This window comes from Staurois parvus, unplaced genomic scaffold (genome assembly GCF_062004578.1).
Source record: "Staurois parvus isolate SC_StPar_1 unplaced genomic scaffold, SC_StPar_1.0 ptg003716l, whole genome shotgun sequence".
Lineage (NCBI taxonomy): Eukaryota > Metazoa > Chordata > Amphibia > Anura > Ranidae > Staurois > Staurois parvus.
In genome coordinates, this window is record NW_028321512.1 from 26,810 (window position 1) to 46,273 (window position 19,464).

At 54.8% G+C, this 19,464-nt stretch overlaps 1 protein-coding gene across 1 annotated transcript in view; it reads right to left on the reverse strand.

Annotated features, from left to right (window-relative positions):
* The window catches only part of TERB1 (telomere repeat binding bouquet formation protein 1), a 41,200-nt gene extending 25,798 nt beyond the window's left edge, over positions 1-15,402 (reverse strand). The window contains exons 1-5 of the mRNA XM_089667970.1: positions 14,877-15,402; positions 8,986-9,111; positions 6,574-6,725; positions 4,035-4,262; positions 1,922-2,205 (exon numbers count right to left, since the gene is read on the reverse strand). Coding sequence (XP_089524096.1) covers positions 1,922-2,205; positions 4,035-4,262; positions 6,574-6,725; positions 8,986-9,111; positions 14,877-15,180 — 1,094 coding nt within the window. The 5' untranslated portion in view covers positions 15,181-15,402. The remainder of the gene's footprint in view (positions 1-1,921; positions 2,206-4,034; positions 4,263-6,573; positions 6,726-8,985; positions 9,112-14,876) is intronic.
* Between the last annotated feature and the right edge of the window lie 4,062 nt (positions 15,403-19,464).

Sequence of the window (19,464 nt, forward strand, 5' to 3'; positions counted from 1 at the left end):
GTAGCGATTGTTCCCGGAAGAATAATTGTTTTCAAGCAAAAAAAAACCATTTAAAGCGGAGTTCCACCCAAAAGTGGACGCTCCGCCTGTTTACCTCATCCGCTTCCATATTTGGCACTTTCTAGGGGGTGGATACCTGGTTGACAGGTACCCTCTCCCACTTCCGGCTCAGTTTGCCCCCTCCCTCCCCCCCGCAGTCTTCTGGAACACTTTCCAGGTCCCAGAAGACTGCCAGACCAATCAGGAGCGCAGCCTGGTGCCCACAGTTGAGGCGCGGGGGAGAGAAGAGGGAGAGAAGGGACGGCGCGGGGGAGAAAAGGAACGGCGCGGGGAAGAGAAAGGACAGTGCAGGGGAGAGAAAGGCCGGTGCAGGGGAGAGAAGAGGAAGAGAAGGGACGGTGCGGGGGAAAAGAGGGAGAGAAAAGAAGGCGCAGGGAAGAGAAAGGACGGTGCGGGGGAGAGAAGAGGGAGAGAAAAGAAGGCGCCGGGGAGAGAAGGAACGGCGCGGGGAAGAGAAAGGGCGGTGCGGAGGAGAGAAGCGACGGCGTGGGGGGAGAAAAGAGGGAGAGAAGGGATGGCGCAGGGGAGAGAAAGGGACGGGAGAGAGAGAAGGGACGGTGCGGGGGAGAGAAGGAACGGCGCGGGGGATAGAAGGGACGGCACGGGGGAGAGAAGGGACGGCGCGGGGGAGAGAAGGAACGGCGCGGGGGATAGAAGGGACAGCGGGGGGGGGGGGAGAGAAGGGACGGCGGGGGGGGAAAGAAGGGACGGTGGGGGGGAGAGAAAGGACGGTGCGGGGGGACAGAAGGGACGGTGCGGGGGGACAGAAGGGACGGCGGGGGGGGAGAGAAGGGACGGCGGGGGGGGAGAGAAAGGACGGTGCGGGGGGAGAGAAGGAACGGCGCGGGGGATAGAAGGGGTGGCGGGAGGGAGAGAAGGGACGGCGGGAGGGAGAGAAGGGACGGTGGGGGGGAGAGAAAGGATGGTGCGGGGGAGAGAAGCGACGGCGTGGGGGGAGAAAAGAGGGAGAGAAGGGATGGCGCAGGGGAGAGAAAGGGACGGGAGAGAGAAGGGACGGTGTGGGGGAGAGAGGGGACGGCGGGGGGGGGGGGGAGAGAAGGGACGGTGGGGGGGAGAGAAAGGAAGGTGCGGGGGGAGAGAAAGGACGGTGCGGGGGGAGAGAAAGGACGGCGCGGGGGGAGAGAAGGGACGGCGCGGGGGAGAGAAGGGACGACGGGGGGGAGAGAAGGGACGGTGCGGGGGGAGAGAAGGGACGGCGGGGGGGAGAGAAGGGACGGTGCGGGGGGAGAGAAGGGACGGCGCGGGGGGAGAGAAGGGACGGCGCGGGGGGAGAGAAGGGACGGTGCGGGGAAGCACGTCGCTGGACTCGGGGACAGGTGAGTGCGTGTTTATCAGTCAGTAGATCCCGTTTTTTCAGCTACTGACTGTTAATAAACACAAAATCAGCTGCAACGCCTCTTCAGGGTCCCAATCACAGCTGCATGTGGGGACGACTGATGACCTGCAGCCATTCGCATGTAATCAATCATGCTGCGATTTCTTGGGCCCCCTATAGGACAGCCAGGTGTACTGCAGCCCTGTCCACATCCATGGCCAATCATCCAAAGCGAACGAGATGTCCTTCACTGCAAACATGGCTGCATCTCTTCCCACATTCATCCGCTGCTTGTGGCCCCGGCCCTCTACTCTGCATTGCTGCGACTCCGCAGGTTTTTATGACTACGTCACCTGAAATGACAGCAGAGCCAGGTAGGTGAACTATGGAAAGCCAATGTTCTCTGGCTGAGCTTCCAATCTGGGGCTCAGGAGAGGTAAGCTCCGTGCCGCCTCAAGCGCTGCTGCAATGTGCTTTGCGGAGTTCTCCTTTAACAACTAACAGGCAACATGCAGCACTTTATACCTTGAATTGGACACAGAAAGTCCAGGAGGACGAGTCTGCTCTCCTTCGGTGACTGGCTGGGGGAACCTGTCTGGGGAGTCGTCTGTCATGTGATGTTCGGTGGTCTGAGTGGCGGCGTGCTTTCTGGAAGAGTCGGATTTGCAGCTCTGGGTTCGGCTTGTTGGGACTGCATGTGATTTCTGCGCGGCTGGATGGCGGTCACTTCTATTGGAGGAGCCCGACGGTGAAGCTGCGGATTTCTGCTTTGCGGCTCTGTCTGGGGACGCTGCTTGACTTGCCTTTTCCTAGGAATGAATTATTTGATGATGTAATCTGTAAATGCTAAAAGACAATAAAGCGCCGATCCCACATACAGCGCGCAGTGCAGAATATACGGCCCCGGCCGAAAGAGAATGACCCAAATATTAATGTTCACCAAGTCTGCTGCTTCCGTGTTTCTCCATCTTTGGGTCCGATGTTCCTCCGGGATACTGAAGTAGAATGACGAACATCTCATACGTATCCGAGGATTTATTGACAACGACATGAAGTTTAGTCCATATTTGCAGTGTTGACCCGTCTTGCTCCAGACCTCTGCGATTCGCCTCGGCATGCTGTCCATCAACTTCTGGGCCACATCATGACTGATGGCCGCCCATTCTTGTACAATCAATGCTTGGTGTCGGTCAGAATGTGGGGGGGGGGGGGGGTCTCACCCGCCTCTTGAGGATTGACCACAAGTTCCCAATAGGATGAAGGTCTGGGGAGTTTCCAGGTCATGGACCCAAAATTTCGATGTTTTGTTCCCCAAGCCGCTTAGTTGTGACTTTTGCCTTCTGGCGAAGGTCTCCATCATGGTGGAGAAGACGATGTTCCTCACCAATCTGTCCTTGGATGGTTGGGAGAAGTTGCTCTCGGATGAGCTTTATGGACCATTCTTCATTCATGGCCGTGTTCTTGTGGGTGAGCCCACTCCCTTGGCGGAGAAGCAACCCCACACATGAATGGTCTCAGGATGCTTTACTGTTGACATGACACCGGACTGATGGTGTCGCTCACCTTTTCTTCCCAGGAAAGGTTTTTTCCAGATGCCCCAAACAATCAGAAAGGGGATTCATCAGAGAAAATGGCTCCACCCCCCAGTCCTCAGGAGTCCAATCCCTGGACCTTTTGCAGAATATAGGTCTGTCCCGGATGGTTTTCCTGCAGAGAAGTGGCTTCTTTGTTGCCCTTCTTGACACCAGGCCGTCCTCCAAGTCTTCTCCTCCCTGTGCGTGCCGATGCATCACACCTGCCTGCTGCCATTCCTGAGCCAGCTCTGCACCGGTGGTGCCCCCATCCCGCAGCTGAATCCACTTTAGGAGACGGTCCTGGCACTTGCTGCACTTGCTTGGGCGCCCTGAAGCCGTCTTCACAACAATGAACCTCTCTCCTCGGAGTTCTGGAGGATCTGATAATTGGTTGGTTTAGGTGCAGTTGTAGTAGCAGCAGGTAAATCAATATTTGTGTCGTCCTCCAAGCCTTTGGCCAGGACTGTATATGGGACCACTCTGTTAGGTACCCGATTGTTGAAGCCCAACTCAAATGTTACAAAAGCAGCTCACACTGCAATACTTACCTCTCCCCTGCAGTCTGTCTGCAATACCTCTCCTCTGCCAGAAGATGTCTCCAGACTTCCAGGTTAGAAACTGTGCTGAGGGCATTCCGCGAGCGCGGGGCGTTCCGGGCATTCCGCGAGCGCGGGGCGTTCCGGGCATTCCGCGAGCGCGGGGCGTTCCGGGCATTCCGCGAGCGCGGGGCGTTCCGGGCATTCCGCGAGCGCGGGGCGTTCCGGGCATTCCGCGAGTGCGGGTGTTTTGGGCATTCCGCGAGCGCGGGGTGTTCCGGGCATTCCGCGAGGTGTTCCGGGCATTCCGCGAGCGCGGGGTGTTTTGGGCATTCCGCGAGCGTGGGGTGTCGGGCATTCCGCGAGCGCGGGGTGTTCCGGGCATTCCGCGAGCGCGGGGTGTTCCGGGCATTCCGCGAGCGCGGGGTGTTCCGGGCATTCCGCGAGCGCGGGGTGTTCCGGGCATTCCGCGAGCGCGGGATTCTCATTGGATTACATGGAAGAACAATAACTATGAACATAACCTACCTTGGGCGCTCGGTACCTGTGTGCACTACCCCCTTGGTCAGTACTTCTAGCACAGGAAGGGTTCTTCTGCTCCAGTAATCTCCGACTGGAACAACCCAGATTGGGATCAGGACTCGGCTGCTTTGAATGGCTGTTTATAAATGGCACCTTGAACACGGCATCGGCGGCCTGTCTCTGATTAGGACTTTTATCTCTGCATCCTTCTGCTTCCTCCATGTCGGCAATATCCTGAAAGGGGGGAAATATAACAAATATGCAGAGCCAACATGATGTGCGAACAACTGAATCTAAATGAACTCCATGTACTGGTTCTTCCATATTACCAATCCGGATATCAGAGCCAATCACCAGGGATCATCCGGTTATCAGAGCCAATCACCAGAGATCATCCGGTTATCAGAGCCAATCACCAGGGATCATCCGGTTATCAGAGCCAATCACCAGGATCATTCGGTTATCAGAGCCAATCACCAGGGATCATTCAGTTATCAGAGCCAATCACCAGGGATCATTCAGTTATCAGAGCCAATCACCAGGGATCATTCAGTAATCAGAGCCAATCACCAGGGATCATCCGGTTATCAGAGCCAATCACCAGGGATCATTCGGTTATCAGAGCCAATCACCAGGGATCATTCAGTTATCAGAGCCAATCACCAGGGATCATTCAGTTATCAGAGCCAATCACCAGGGATCATCCGGTTATCAGAGCCAATCACCAGGGATCATTCAGTTATCAGAACCAATCACCAGGGATCATCCGGTTATCAGAGCCAATCACCAGAGATCATCCGGTTATCAGAGCCAATCACCAGCGATCATCCGGTTATCAGAGCCAATCACCAGAGATCATCCGGTTATCAGAGCCAATCACCAGAGATCATCCGGTTATCAGAGCCAATCACCAGAGATCATCCGGTTATCAGAGCCAATCACCAGGGATCATCCGATTATCAGAGCCAATCACCAGGGATCATCCGATTATCAGAGCCAATCACCAGAGATCATCCGGTTATCAGAGCCAATCACCAGGGATCATCCGATTATCAGAGCCAATCACCAGAGATCATCCGATTATCAGAGCCAATCACCTCAGATCATCCGGTTATCAGAGCCAATCACCAGGGATCATCCGGTTATCAGAGCCAATCACCAGGGATCATCCGGTTATCAGAGCCAATCACCAGGGATCATCCGATTATCAGAGCCAATCACCAGAGATCATCCGATTATCAGAGCCAATCACCTCAGATCATCCGGTTATCAGAGCCAATCACCAGGGATCATCCGGTTATCAGAGCCAATCACCAGGGATCATCCGGTTATCAGAGCCAATCACCAGGGATCATCCGGTTATCAGAGCCAATCACCAGGGATCATCCGGTTATAAGAGCCAATCACCAGGGATCATTCGGTTATCAGAGCCAATCACCAGGAATCATCCGGTTATCAGAGCCAATCACCAGGGATCATTCAGTTATCAGAACCAATCACCAGAGATCATTCAGTTATCAGAACCAATCACCAGAGATCATCCGGTTATCAGAGCCAATCACCAGGGATCATCCGGATATCAGAGCCAATCACCAGGGATCATTCGGTTATCAGAGCCAATCACCAGGGATCATTCAGTTATCAGAACCAATCACCAGGGATCATTCAGTTATCAGAACCAATCACCAGGGATCATCCGGTTATCAGAGCCAATCACCAGGGATCATCCGGTTATCAGAGCCAATCACCAGGGATCATTCAGTTATCAGAACCAATCACCAGGGATCATTCAGTTATCAGAACCAATCACCAGGGATCATTCAGTTATCAGAGCCAATCACCAGGGATCATCCGGATATCAGAGCCAATCACCAGGGATCATTCAGTTATCAGAGCCAATCACCAGGGATCATTCAGTTATCAGAACCAATCACCAGGGATCATTCAGTTATCAGAACCAATCACCAGGGATCATCCGGTTATCAGAGCCAATCACCAGGGATCATCCGGTTATCAGAGCCAATCACCAGGGATCATTCGGTTATCGGAGCCAATCACCAGGGATCATCCGTTAACGGAGCCAATCACCAGGGATCATTCGGTTATCGGAGCCAATCACCAGGGATCATTCGGTTATCGGAGCCAATCACCAGGGATCATTCAGTTATCAGAGCCAATCACCAGGGATCATCCGGTTATCAGAGCCAATCACCAGGGATCATCCGGTTATCAGAGCCAATCACCAGGGATCAGCTCTGACAAATGGCGCTGCCTGAATATTCCTCCAGCACTCATCAGATGGCGGCCCCCCCACACAGAGACACCGGGGATAACAGAATCTGGTCAGAGAACCCCGCTGATCCCCCCTGTACTCATTTGTATTGTGATTGTACTGTCTGCCCCCATGTTGTACTGCGCTGCATAAACTGTTGGCGCCATATAAATCCTGTATAATAACACCCTGCCACCTGAAGAAGCTCCAAATACCCCGATACCTACCTGTCACATTGGGGCTGCTCATGGCCACCTTCACATGCACACTTACCTCATTATGCTGTTGCTGTAGATATTCTATTTTGTGAAAAATGTCTTTAGCTTTTTCCCAGAATTCCCCGCGGCAGTTCTCCGGAATCTTCCAGGTTGAAGCCGGTGTTGTATTTGGCGTTTGTCCACTTAGACTGAGAGACAAGGTTTCAGCTGTTCATAGCGAGAGGAAAGGTGAATCAACAAAGAGCAAACTAAACATGTACGCCCGGGTAGGTAACCGTCCAATCAATGACCCCGACACCGGATTACAGGAGAAGTACAGCCAAAGCTCCTTCCGGTGTGGATCACAGGAGTGCTCCTCTGTGACCCCTTTTCAGCTGACAGCAGGCTAAAGGCCAGGCTGGGGAAAGATCCCGACTTCAAAGAGGGGATCCGGGTAGAGCGGATATAGTGAACGCGGGGTCCGGGGAGAGCGGATATAGTGAATGCGGGGTCCGGGGAGAGCGGATATAGGGAATGCGGGGTCCGGGGAGAGCGGATATAGGGAATGCGGGGTCCGGGGAGAGCGGATATAGTGAATGCGGGGTCCGGGGAGAGGGATATAGGGAATGCGGGGTCCGGGGAGAGCGGATATAGGGAATGCGGGGTCCGGGGAGAGCGGATATAGTGAATGCGGGGTCCGGGGAGAGCGGATATAGTGAATGCGGGGTCCGGGGAGAGCGGATACAGTGAATGCGGGGTCCGGGGAGAGCGGATACAGGGAATGCGGGGTCCGGGGAGAGCGGATATAGGGAATGAGGGGTCCGGGGAGAGCGGATATAGTGAATGCGGGGTCCGGGGAGAGCGGATATAGTGAATGCGGGGTCCGGGGAGAGCGGATATAGTGAATGCGGGGTCCGGGTAGAGCAGATATAGTGAACGCCGGGGTCCGGGGAGAGCGGATATAGTGAATGCGGGGTCCGGGGAGAGCGGATATAGTGAATGCGGGGTCCGGGGAGAGCGGATATAGTGAATGCGGGGTCCGGGGAGAGCGGATATAGTGAATGCGCGGTCCGGGGGGAGCGGATATAGTGAACGCGGGGTCCGGGGAGAGCGGATACAGGGAATGCGGGGTCCGGGGAGAGCGGATATAGTGAACGCCGGGGTCCGGGGAGAGCGGATATAGTGAATGCGGGGTCCGGGGAGAGCGGATATAGTGAATGCGGGGTCCGGGGAGAGCGGATATAGTGAATGCGGGGTCCGGGGAGAGCGGATATAGTGAATGCGGGGTCCGGGGAGAGCGGATATAGTGAATGCGGGCTCCGGGAGAGCGGATATAGGGAATGAGGGGTCCGGGGAGAGGGATATAGTGAATGCGGGCTCCGGGGAGAGCGGATATAGTGAATGCGGGGTCCGGGGAGAGCGGATATAGTGAACGCCGGGGTCCGGGGAGAGCGGATATAGTGAACGCGGGGTCCGGGGAGAGCGGATATAGTGAACGCGGGGTCCGGGGAGAGCGGATATAGTGAACGCGGGGTCCGGGGAGAGCGGATATAGTGAACGCGGGGTCCGGGAAGAGCGGATATAGGGAATGCGGGGTCCAGGGAGAGCGGATATAGGGAATGAGGGGTCCGGGGAGAGCGGATATAGGGAATGAGGGGTCCGGGGAGAGCAGATATAGTGAATGCGGGGTCCGGGGAGAGGGGATATAGTGAATGCGGGGTCCGGGGAGAGCGGATATAGTGAATGCGGGGTCCGGGGAGAGGGGATGTAGTGAATGCGGGGTCCGGGGAGAGGGGATGTAGTGAATGCGGGGTCCGGGGAGAGCGGATATAGTGAATGCGGGGTCCAGGGAGAGCGGATATAGTGAATGCGGGGTCCGGGGAGAGGGGATGTAGTGAATGCGGGGTCCAGGGAGAGCGGATATAGTGAATGCGGGGTCCGGAGAAAGGGGATATAGTGAATGCGGGGTCCGGGGAGAGGGGATGTAGTGAATGCGGGGTCCGGGGAGAGGGGATGTAGTGAATGCGGGGTCCGGGGAGAGGGGATGTAGGGAATGCGGGGTCCGGGGAGAGGGGATGTAGTGAATGCGGGGTCCGGGGAGAGCGGATACAGTGAATGCGGGGTCCGGGGAGAGCGGATATAGTGAATGCGGGGTCCGGGGAGAGGGGATGTAGTGAATGCGGGGTCCGGGGAGAGGGGATGTAGTGAATGCGGGGTCCGGGGAGAGCGGATATAGTGAATGCGGGGTCCGGGGAGAGGGGATGTAGTGAATGCGGGGTCCGGGGAGAGGGGATGTAGTGAATGCGGGGTCCGGGGAGAGGGGATGTAGTGAATGCGGGGTCCGGGGAGAGCGGATATAGTGAATGCGGGGTCCGGGGAGAGGGGATGTAGTGAATGCGGGGTCCGGGGAGAGGGGATGTAGTGAATGCGGGGTCCGGGGAGAGGGGATGTGTGGGTAGACAGTCACTGTCATGCGTTTGGCTCTTACTTGTACGTCTGCAGTTCTGAAGGACATAGGTGGCGGCTTTGTGCGTCTCGTCATCTTGTGACTCTGTCAGCACCTGAATCATGAGGGGAAGTCCGTTGCTTCTCAGCAGCTCGTACTGATTGGGTTCTGTGGAATGAGAGGCTCATTACAATCACATTAGTTATGGCGTGCTTCTTCCTGATCATTGGTGTCCCAGCGCTAGGCAGCGGCCAATCCTTTCATTAGGCGGCTCAGCATGGCGGACAATAAAACGCGACGGCAGAGGGAAGATAAAAACAAATTAAGAGATATTTATTTCCCGCGGAGTGCGGCCAATACATGACATTGTATAATTTGTAGGGCTGAGCGCTCTTTACCAGCAAGCTGTGTGACATGAATAGGTTGGCGCTGTGTGCGTCTCACTCCTTCTGCTGCACACATGACGAGTACAAGGAAGAACACTTTATAGGAAATGCGTTTAGAAGTTCATTCCAATCAAACCTGAACAGCTTGTAAGGAAGGAAGAGTCCAACGCCGAGCCGCCCCACCACTAGCGCTCCACCGCCAACGCTCCACCGCCAGCGCTCCACCGCCAACGCTCCACCGCCAGCGCTCCACCGCCAGCGCTCCACCGCCAACGCTCCACCGCCAACGCTCCACCGCCAACGCCCCACCGCCAACGCCCCAGCGCTCCAACACCCCACCTCTCCAATGCCCCACCGCCAACGCCCCAGCGCTCCAACACCCCACCTCTCCAACGCCCCACCTCTCCAACGCCCCACCGCCAGCGCGCCAACGCCCCACCGCCAGCACTCCAACGCCCCACCACTCAACCGCCAAGACTCCACCGCCAACGCCAGTGCTCCACCTTCCCTAGGAGACCTCCACCCATCATGGAGTTTTACTTATCTTTTCCTGAATTCTTCATGCCGGTCACATGACACCGGGGTCCTCTCCTCCCCTTCTGTCTTCAGATTTGGGCAGTCCCAAAAAAAAGTCACCCCGCCTGCACTGCTCTCTGAGATATCACCCCTGTGAGTGTCGGGGTCCGATGATGTCCCGTCAGGAGGGGGGTCTATGATGCTCGGCACTCACAGTATGTCCTCGGTTTTCTGGGATGGAACACAATGGGCATCATTAAAGCGGAGCTCCACCCAAAAGGGGAAGTGCCGCTTTAAGAACTGCTCCCCCGCTCCCCATTACGGATTGGCACCTTTGGGGGGCAAGGGGGGAGGGTGGGTACCCGAATTTGACAGGTACCCACCTCCCACTTCCGGTCCAATCGCCTAAGTGAAACGAAAAGTGTCCTCCCCCTCCCTGTAGTTTTGTGGGACATGTGACAGGTCCCAGAAGACTACGGGACCAATCAGGAAGCGCAGCGTTTCTCGCACATGCTCAGTGGGCACCCAGCTGTGAAGCCGCAAGCTGTCCCCACCGGGTGCCCACAAAATCTGAATAAATAAATATCCTAAATGTTGACAAAAGTCACTTTCACCCTTGAAAGTCCAAAAACATAAATAATGAATCCTCTTTAGTGTCGGTGAATCTTTTGAGTAATAATCCCAAAATATGATCCATTTTCGCCGTATAAATCCAAGAAATGAAACAAAAGCTAGACAGTGTATTACCCCCAATAAATCAGTGATTGAAACATATATACATGTGAAAAATTGTGAAAACACGTGAAATGGTGAGGCGCTCTTCAGGCCTATACAGGAAGTGACGAAACGCGTCAAGGGACGAGCCGTCGGACGTTGCAGATTCACTGACACTAAAGAGGATTCATGATTTACATTTCTGCCTGTTGTCTGAGCTGCACTTGGGAAGCTGAAAACGTATATAAAACGTACTTAACACCGTCAGGAACAAAGAAAGAAAGAAAACAAACGACATACCTGAAAGGCTGACCTCAAACACATCCGCAGAAGTCAATATTATTATACAGGATTTATATGGTGCCGACAGTTCGCTCAGCGCTGCACATTACGGCGGGAGACAGTACAGTAACAATACAATACACGAGGGGTGCGAGGGCCCTGATCCTGGGAGCTTACAATCTAGGAGGGAGGGGCTAGTGGTACAAAAGGTAATAACTGTGGGGGATGGAGTGGTTGGAAGAGTGGAGGAGTTCAGTAATTAGCAGGGGGAGGATAGGCTTCACTGAAGAGGTGGGTTTTCAGAGATCACCTAAAGGAGAGGAGAGTAGGCGATAGTCTGATGGATTGGGGTAGGGAGTTCCAGAGGATGGGGGAAGCCCTGGAGAAGTCCTGGAGACGAGCATGGGAGGAGGAGACCAGGGAACTAGAGAGGAGTTATTTTGAGGATCGAAGAGTGCTTTTTGGGTGGTACTTGGATATTAGGTCAGTGATGTAGTTCGGGGCAGTGTTATGAATGGCTTTGTATGTCAGTGTTAGGAGTTTGAATTTTATGCGTTGGGCAATCGGAAGCCAGTGGAGGGATTGGCAGAGGGGGGTGGAGGACACTGAATGGAGGCCAGTGGAGGGATTGGCAGAGAGGGGTGGAGGACACTGAGTGGAGGCCAGTGGAGGGATTGGCAGAGAGGGATGGAGGACACTGAATGGAGGCCAGTGGAGGGATTGGCAGAGAGGGGCGGAGGACACTGAATGGAGGCCAGTGGAGGGATTGGCAGAGGGGGATGGAGGACACTGAATGGAGGCCAGTGGAGGGATTGGCAGAGAGGGGTGGAGCCAGTGGAGGGATTGGCAGAGGGGGGTGGAGGCCAGTGGAAGGATTGGCAGAGAGGGGTGGAGGACACTGAGTGGAGGCCAGTGGAGGGATTGGCAGAGAGGGGTGGAGGACACTGAATGGAGGCCAGTGGAGGGATTGGCAGAGAGGGGTGGAGGACACTGAGTGGAGGCCAGTGGAGGGATTGGCAGAGAGGGGTGGAGGACACTAAATGGAGGCCAGTGGAGGGATTGGCAGAGAGAGGTGGCAGATACAGAATGGTTAGTAAGGTGGATGAGTCTGGCAGCAGCATTCATGATAGACTGGAGGGGGGATAGCCTGTGATGAGGTCGGCCAATGAGGAGGGAGTTACAGTAGTCAAGGTGAGATATAACCAGGGAGTGAATAAGTTGCTTAGTGGTTTCCGGGGTTAGGAATGGTCGTATCTTGGAGATGTTGCAGAGGTGGGAGGTGTTGCGGAGGGGGGAGGTGTTGCGGAGGGGGGAGGTGCTGCAGAGGGGGGAGGTGTTGCGGAGGGGGGAGGTGTTGCAGAGGTGGTAAGTGTTGCGGAGGTGGGAGATGTTGCGGAGGGGGGAGGTGTTGCTGAGGTTGGAGGTGTTGCGGAGGTGTGAGGTGTTGTGGAGGGGGGAGGTGTTGCGGAGGTGGGAGGTGTTGCGGAGGGGGGAGGTGTTGTGGAGGTCGGAGGTGTTGCGGAGGTGTGAGGTGTTGCGGAGGGGGGAGGTGTTGCGGAGGTGTGAGGTGTTGCGGAGGGGGGAGGTGTTGCGGAGGGGGGAGGTGTTGCGGAGGTCGGAGGTGTTGTGGAGGTGTGAGGTGTTGCGGAGGTCGGAGGTGTTGCGGAGGTCGGAGGTGTTGCGGAGGGGGGAGGTGTTGCGGAGGTCGGAGGTGTTGCGGAGGGGGGAGGTGTTGCGGAGGTCGGAGGTGTTGCGGAGGTGGGAGGTGTTGCGGAGGTGGGAGGGGTTGCGGAGGTGGAGTCTACACGAGGTTGTCAGTGATTGGACCTGGGGCTGGAGGGACAGATGGGACTCTAGGATGGCACCGAGTACTCCGGCTACAGCTCAATAAACCATACAAAGTAAAGCACATTGCATCGGGGATCCCGAAACCCCTCCCCCATCCCTCACACGGGGGGGGACCTCCCATAATGAGACCTCCCACAATGGTACCTGGGGAGGTACCTAATATGCCCCGCTGTGTAACCACTGCACCCGCACCACCCCTAGAGACTTGTTGAGGGGTGTTTGTGGTGTTGGGGGAGGGGGGTTGGTCTCTAGGGGTGGTGCGGGTGCAGTGGTTACACAGCGGGGCATATTAGGTACCTCCCCAGGTACCATTGTGGGAGGTCTCATTATGGGAGGTCCCCCCCCGTGTGAGGGATGGGGGAGGGGTTTCGGGATCCCCGATGCAATGTGCTTTACTTTGTATGGTTTATTGACTTCTAATAAATGAGGTTTCTGAGGCCCTTCAGGTGTCTGTTCTAGTAAGAGGTGGGTGTGGCCAATCAGGGGATTGCTGGAGGAAAGTCCTGGATTCTTATTGGATACACAGAATATAACTGGATATAACATTTATAGGGGAAGGTGATCCCGGGAATATCCGATTATTGATCCCGGGAATATCCGATTATTGATCCCGGGAATATCCGATTATTGATCCCGGGAATATCCGATTATTGATCCCGGGAATATCCGATTATTGATCCCGGGAATATCCGATTATTGATCCCGGGAATATCCGATTATTGATCCCGGGAATATCCACACATTGATCCTGGGAATATCCGAATATTGATCCCGGGAATATCCGATTATTGATCCCGGGAATATCCGAATATTGATCCCGGGAATATCCGATTATTGATCCCGGGAATATCCGAATATTGATCCCGGGAATATCCGATTATTGATCCCGGGAATATCCGATTATTGATCCCGGGAATATCCGATTATTGATCCCGGGAATATCCGATTATTGATCCCGGGAATATCCGATTATTGATCCCGGGAATATCCGATTATAGATCCAGGGAATATCCGATTATTGATCCCGGGAATATCCGATTATTGATCCCGGGAATATCCGATTATTGATCCCAGGAATATCCGATTATTGATCCCGGGAATATCCGATTATAGATCCAGGGAATATCCGATTATTGATCCCGGGAATATCCGATTATTGATCCCGGGAATATCCGATTATTGATTCCGGGAATATCCGATTATTGATCCCGGGAATATCCGATTATTGATCCCGGGAATATCCGATTATTGATCCCGGGAATATCCGATTATTGATCCCGGGAATATCCAATTATTGATCCCGGGAATATCCGATTATAGATCCAGGGAATATCCGATTATTGATCCCGGGAATATCCGAATATTGATCCCGGAATATCCGATTATTGATCCAGGGAATATCCGATTATTGATCCCGGGAATATCCCATTATTGATCCAGGGAATATCCGAATATTGATCCAGGGAATATCCGAATATTGATCCCGGGAATATCCGATTATTGATCCAGGGAATATCCGAATATTGATCCCGGGAATATCCGATTATTGATCCAGGGAATATCCGCACATTGATCCCGGGAATATCTGATTATTGATCCCGGGAATATCCGATTATTGATCCTGGGAATATCCGATTATTGATCCCGGGAATATCTGATTATTGATCCCGGGAATATCCGATTATTGATCCCGGGAATATCCGATTATTGATCCCGGGAATATCCGATTATTGATCCCGGGAATATCCGATTATTGATCCCGGGAATATCCGATTATTGATCCCGGGAATATCCGATTATTGATCCCGGGAATATCCGAATATTGATCCAGGGAATATCCGATTATTGATCCCGGGAATATCCGAATATTGATCCCGGGAATATCTGATTATTGATCCCGGGAATATCCGATTGCCTCTCGGGGGGTCAGGAAGGAATGTTTCCCTGCAGGAGGAGATTGGATCGTGCTTTGCTGTTTTTTTGCCTTCCTCTGGATCCACTGTGGGGGGAGGATTATAACTTTGTTTTTTTAATAGTTGAACTGGATGGACTTTTGTCTTTTTCAGCCAGACTAACTATGTAACTGTGTAACAATGTAACATCCTAGCAGGTACATCTGGAGGCACCGCACTCTACATTTCATTTGGCTGGGCTCCCCGGCTTCTCTCTCCTCTGGTCTGTACTTACCGCAGTCCTCAGTGCAGTGACCCAGAGTAAGCACAATGCTGAACCTGTCCTCCGGATCCAGACTTCTGAGGGTCAGCAGGGAGATCAGACTAGACACGATGCTGAACTTTGACAATCGATGAACAGCTCCGGCTACAGAAACAAGCCATAGTATTATTGCCAACAAAAAAAAAAACAAATCACATTTAACAAACGGTGCACCCGGGGCGGACTGACCATTTGGAAACTCGGACACTGCCCGAGGGCCCCGGGTCAGTAGGGGGCCCCATGAGTTGTCAGTCCGCCCCGGGTGTACGGAATACATTCATTTACAATGTGCATTTCTCTGAGAAATAGAGCCGCTTCCAATATTCCAGCTGATTACAGAACCTTTTATATTTCCTGTCACAGAGCAGAACTCCGATTCTTGGGCTCAGGGCGAGTAGAAACCCAAAACAGGGGAGATATATACGGACCGGACTGTGCAGATATATACGGACCGGACTGTGCAGATATAGACGGACCGGACTGTGCAGATATATACGGACCGGACTGTGCAAATATAGACGGACCGGACTGTGCAGATATAGACGGACCGGACTGTGCAGATATATACGGACCGGACTGTGCGGATATAGACGGACCGGACTGTGAGGATATAGACGGACCGGACTGTGCGGATATAGACGGACCGGACTGTGCAGATATATACGGACCGGACTGTGCGGATATAGACGGACCGGACTGTGCAGATATATACGGACCGTACTCTGCAGATATACACGGACCGGACTGTGCAGATATATACGGACCGTACTCTGCAGATATATACGGACCGGACTGTGCAGATATATACGGACCGTACTCTGCAGATATATACGGACCGTACTCTGCAGATATAGACGGACCGGACTGTGCAGATATATACGGACCGTACTCTGCAGATATATACGGACCGTACTCTGCAGATATAGACGGACCGGACTGTGCAGATATATACGGACCGGACTGTGCAGATATATACGGACCGGACTGTGCAGATATATACGGACCGGACTGTGCAGATATATACGGACCGGACTGTGCAGATATAGACAGACCGGACTGTGCAGATATAGACGGACCGGACTGTGCAGATATACACGGACCGGACTGTGCAGATATACACGGACCGGACTGTGCAGATATATACGGACCGTACTCTGCAGATATATACGGACCGGACTGTGCAGATATATACGGACCGGACTCTGCAGATATAGACGGACCGGACTCTGCAGATATAGACGGACCGGACTGTGCGGATATAGACGGACCGGACTGTGCAGATATATACGGACCGGACTGTGCAGATATATACGGACCGGACTGTGCAGATATACACGGACCGGACTGTGCGGATATAGACGGACCGGACTGTGCAGATATAGACGGACCGGACTGTGCAGATATACACGGACCGGACCGTGCAGATATATACGGACCGGACTCTGCAGATATAGACGGACCGGACTGTGCGGATATAGACGGACCGGACTGTGCGGATATAGACGGACCGGACTGTGCGGATATATACGGACCGGACTGTGCAGATATATACGGACCGGACTGTGCAGATATACACGGACCGGACTGTGCGGATATAGACGGACCGGACTGTGCAGATATATACGGACCGGACTGTGCGGATATAGACGGACCGGACTGTACAGATATACACGGACCGGACTGTACAGATATAGACGGACCGGATTTTACAGATATACACGGACCGGACTGTGCAGATATATACGGACCGGACTGTGCAGATATACACGGACCGGACTGTGCGGATATAGACGGACCGGACTGTGCAGATATATACGGACCGGACTGTGCGGATATAGACGGACCGGACTGTGCAGATATAGACGGACCGGACTGTGCAGATATAGACGGACCGGACTGTACAGATATACACGGACCGGACTGTGCAGATATACACGGACCGGACTGTGCAGATATAGACGGACCGGACTGTGCAGATATATACGGACCGGACTGTGCAGATATAGACGGACCGGACTGTACAGATATACACGGACCGGACTGTGCAGATATATACGGACCGGACTGTGCAGATATAGACGGACCGGACCGGGCGGATATACACGGACCGGACCGTGCGGATATACACGGACCGGACCGTGCGGATATAGACGGACCGGACTGTACAGATATACACGGACCGGACTGTGCAGATATAGACGGACCGGACCGTGCGGATATACACGGACCGGACCGTGCGGATATACACGGACCGGACCGTGCGGATATACACGGACCGGACCGATATACACGGACCGGACGGATATACACGGACCGGACCGTGCGGATATACACGGACCGGACCGTGCGGATATACACGGACCGGACCGTGCGGATATACACGGACCGGACCGTGCGGATATACACGGACCGGACCGTGCGGATATATACGGACCGGACAGATATATACGGACCGGACCGTGCAGATATATACGGACCGTGCGGATATATACGGACCGGACAGATATATACGGACCGGACCGTGCAGATATATACGGACCGTGCAGATATATACGGACCGGACCGTGCAGATATATACGGACCGGACTGTGTATCTTCCCCCCACACCGTGTCTGGACAGGCTCTTGGGCACTGTTTTGCTGGCAATGAAAGCAATGTGAGAGGGACAGAGAAGGGTGAAGGGAGGGTGGAGTTCTGTAGTCCAGCAGGCAGAGCTGACACCGATGCTTGGGATGTGAGTGCATCAGAGGCTCCGTGTTGTCAGCACACTGGGAGTCTAGCAGACCGGCAGGTAGGTCCCTGTACTAGGTATATGTAGGGGCAGACTGACAACTCATGGAGTCCCCGGAAAATAGGGGATCATGGGGCCCCTGTGTCCTTGCCCAAACTCAAAAAAGCCTATGAAAAAGGTACCAGGGGCATCTCATGGGGCCCCCTACTGACCCCGGGCCCTCAGGCAGTGCCCGAGTTTCCAAATGGTCAGTCTGCCCCTGGGTGTATATATTTCAGGAATTCATCCCCACTGAAGGCGACTCTGAAATCGCACAACTTCACTGCTGCAAATCAGTCCGATATCAGGAGAGACTTCATGCCCCGGGGTCTATACGTCGCGGGGGTCTTTACGTCGCGGGGGTCTATACGTCGCGGGGGTCTATACGTCGCGGGGGTCTTTACGTCACGGGGGTCTATGGGTCGCGGGGGTCTATGGGTCGCGGGGGTCTATGGGTCGCGGGGGTCTATACGTCGCGGGGGTCTATAGGTCGCGGGGGTCTATAGGTCGCGGGGGTCTATACGTCGCGGGGGTCTATAGGTCGCAGGGGTCTATACGTCGCGGGGTCTATGGGTCGCGGGGGTCTATGGGTCGCGGGGGTCTATGGGTCGCGGGGGTCTATGGGTCGCGGGGGTCTATACGTCGCGGGGGTCTATACGTCGCGGGGGTCTATGGGTCGCGGGGGTCTATGGGTCGCGGGGGTCTATACGTCGCGGGGGTCTATAGGTCGCGGGGGTCTATAGGTCGCGGGGGTCTATAGGTCGCGGGGGTCTATACGTCGCGGGGGTCTATACGTCGCGGGGGTCTATAGGTCGCGGGGGTCTATACGTCGCGGGGGTCTTTACGTCACGGGGGTCTTTACGTCACGGGGGTCTATACGTCGCGGGGGTCTATGGGTCGCGGGGGTCTATGGGTCGCGGGGGTCTATACGTCGCGGGGGTCTATAGGTCGCGGGGGTCTATAGGTCGCGGGGGTCTATACGTCGCGGGGGTCTTTACGTCGCGGGGGTCTATAGGTCGCGGGGGTCTATAGGTCGCGGGGGTCTATAGGTCGCGGGGGTCTATAGGTCGCGGGGGTCTTTACGTCGCGGGGGTCTATACGTCGCGGGGGTCTATAGGTCGCGGGGGTCTATAGGTCGCGGGGGTCTTTACATCGCGGGAATCTATACGTCGCGGGGGTCTATAGGTCGCGGGGGTCTATAGGTCGCGGGGGTCTATACGTCGCGGGGGTCTATACGTCGCGGGGGTCTATACGTCGCGGGGGTCTATACGTCACGGGGGTCTATAGGTAGCGGGGGTCTATACGTCGCGGGGTCTATAGGTCGCGGGGGTCTATAGGTCGCGGGGGTCTATAGGTCGCGGGGGTCTATAGGTCGCGGGGGTCTTTACGTCGCGGGGGTCTATAGGTCGCGGGGGTCTATAGGTCGCGGGGGTCTTTACATCGCGGGAATCTATACGTCGCGGGGGTCTATAGGTCGCGGGGGTCTATAGGTCGCGGGGGTCTATACGTCGCGGGGGTCTATACGTCGCGGGGGTCTATACGTCGCGGGGGTCTATACGTCGCGGGGGTCTATACGTCACGGGGGTCTATAGGTAGCGGGGGTCTATACGTCGCGGGGGTCTATGGGTCGCAACTGAAGTCACCAAAAATAGTAAAGGAACTATTTTCCAAATCACTTTGAACCAATAGGGTGGGACTATGGAACTGTCGAGTCACAAGACAGGTCACATGGCAGGTCACATGGCAGGTCACATGGCAGGTCACATGACAGGTCACATGGCTGTGCACCAC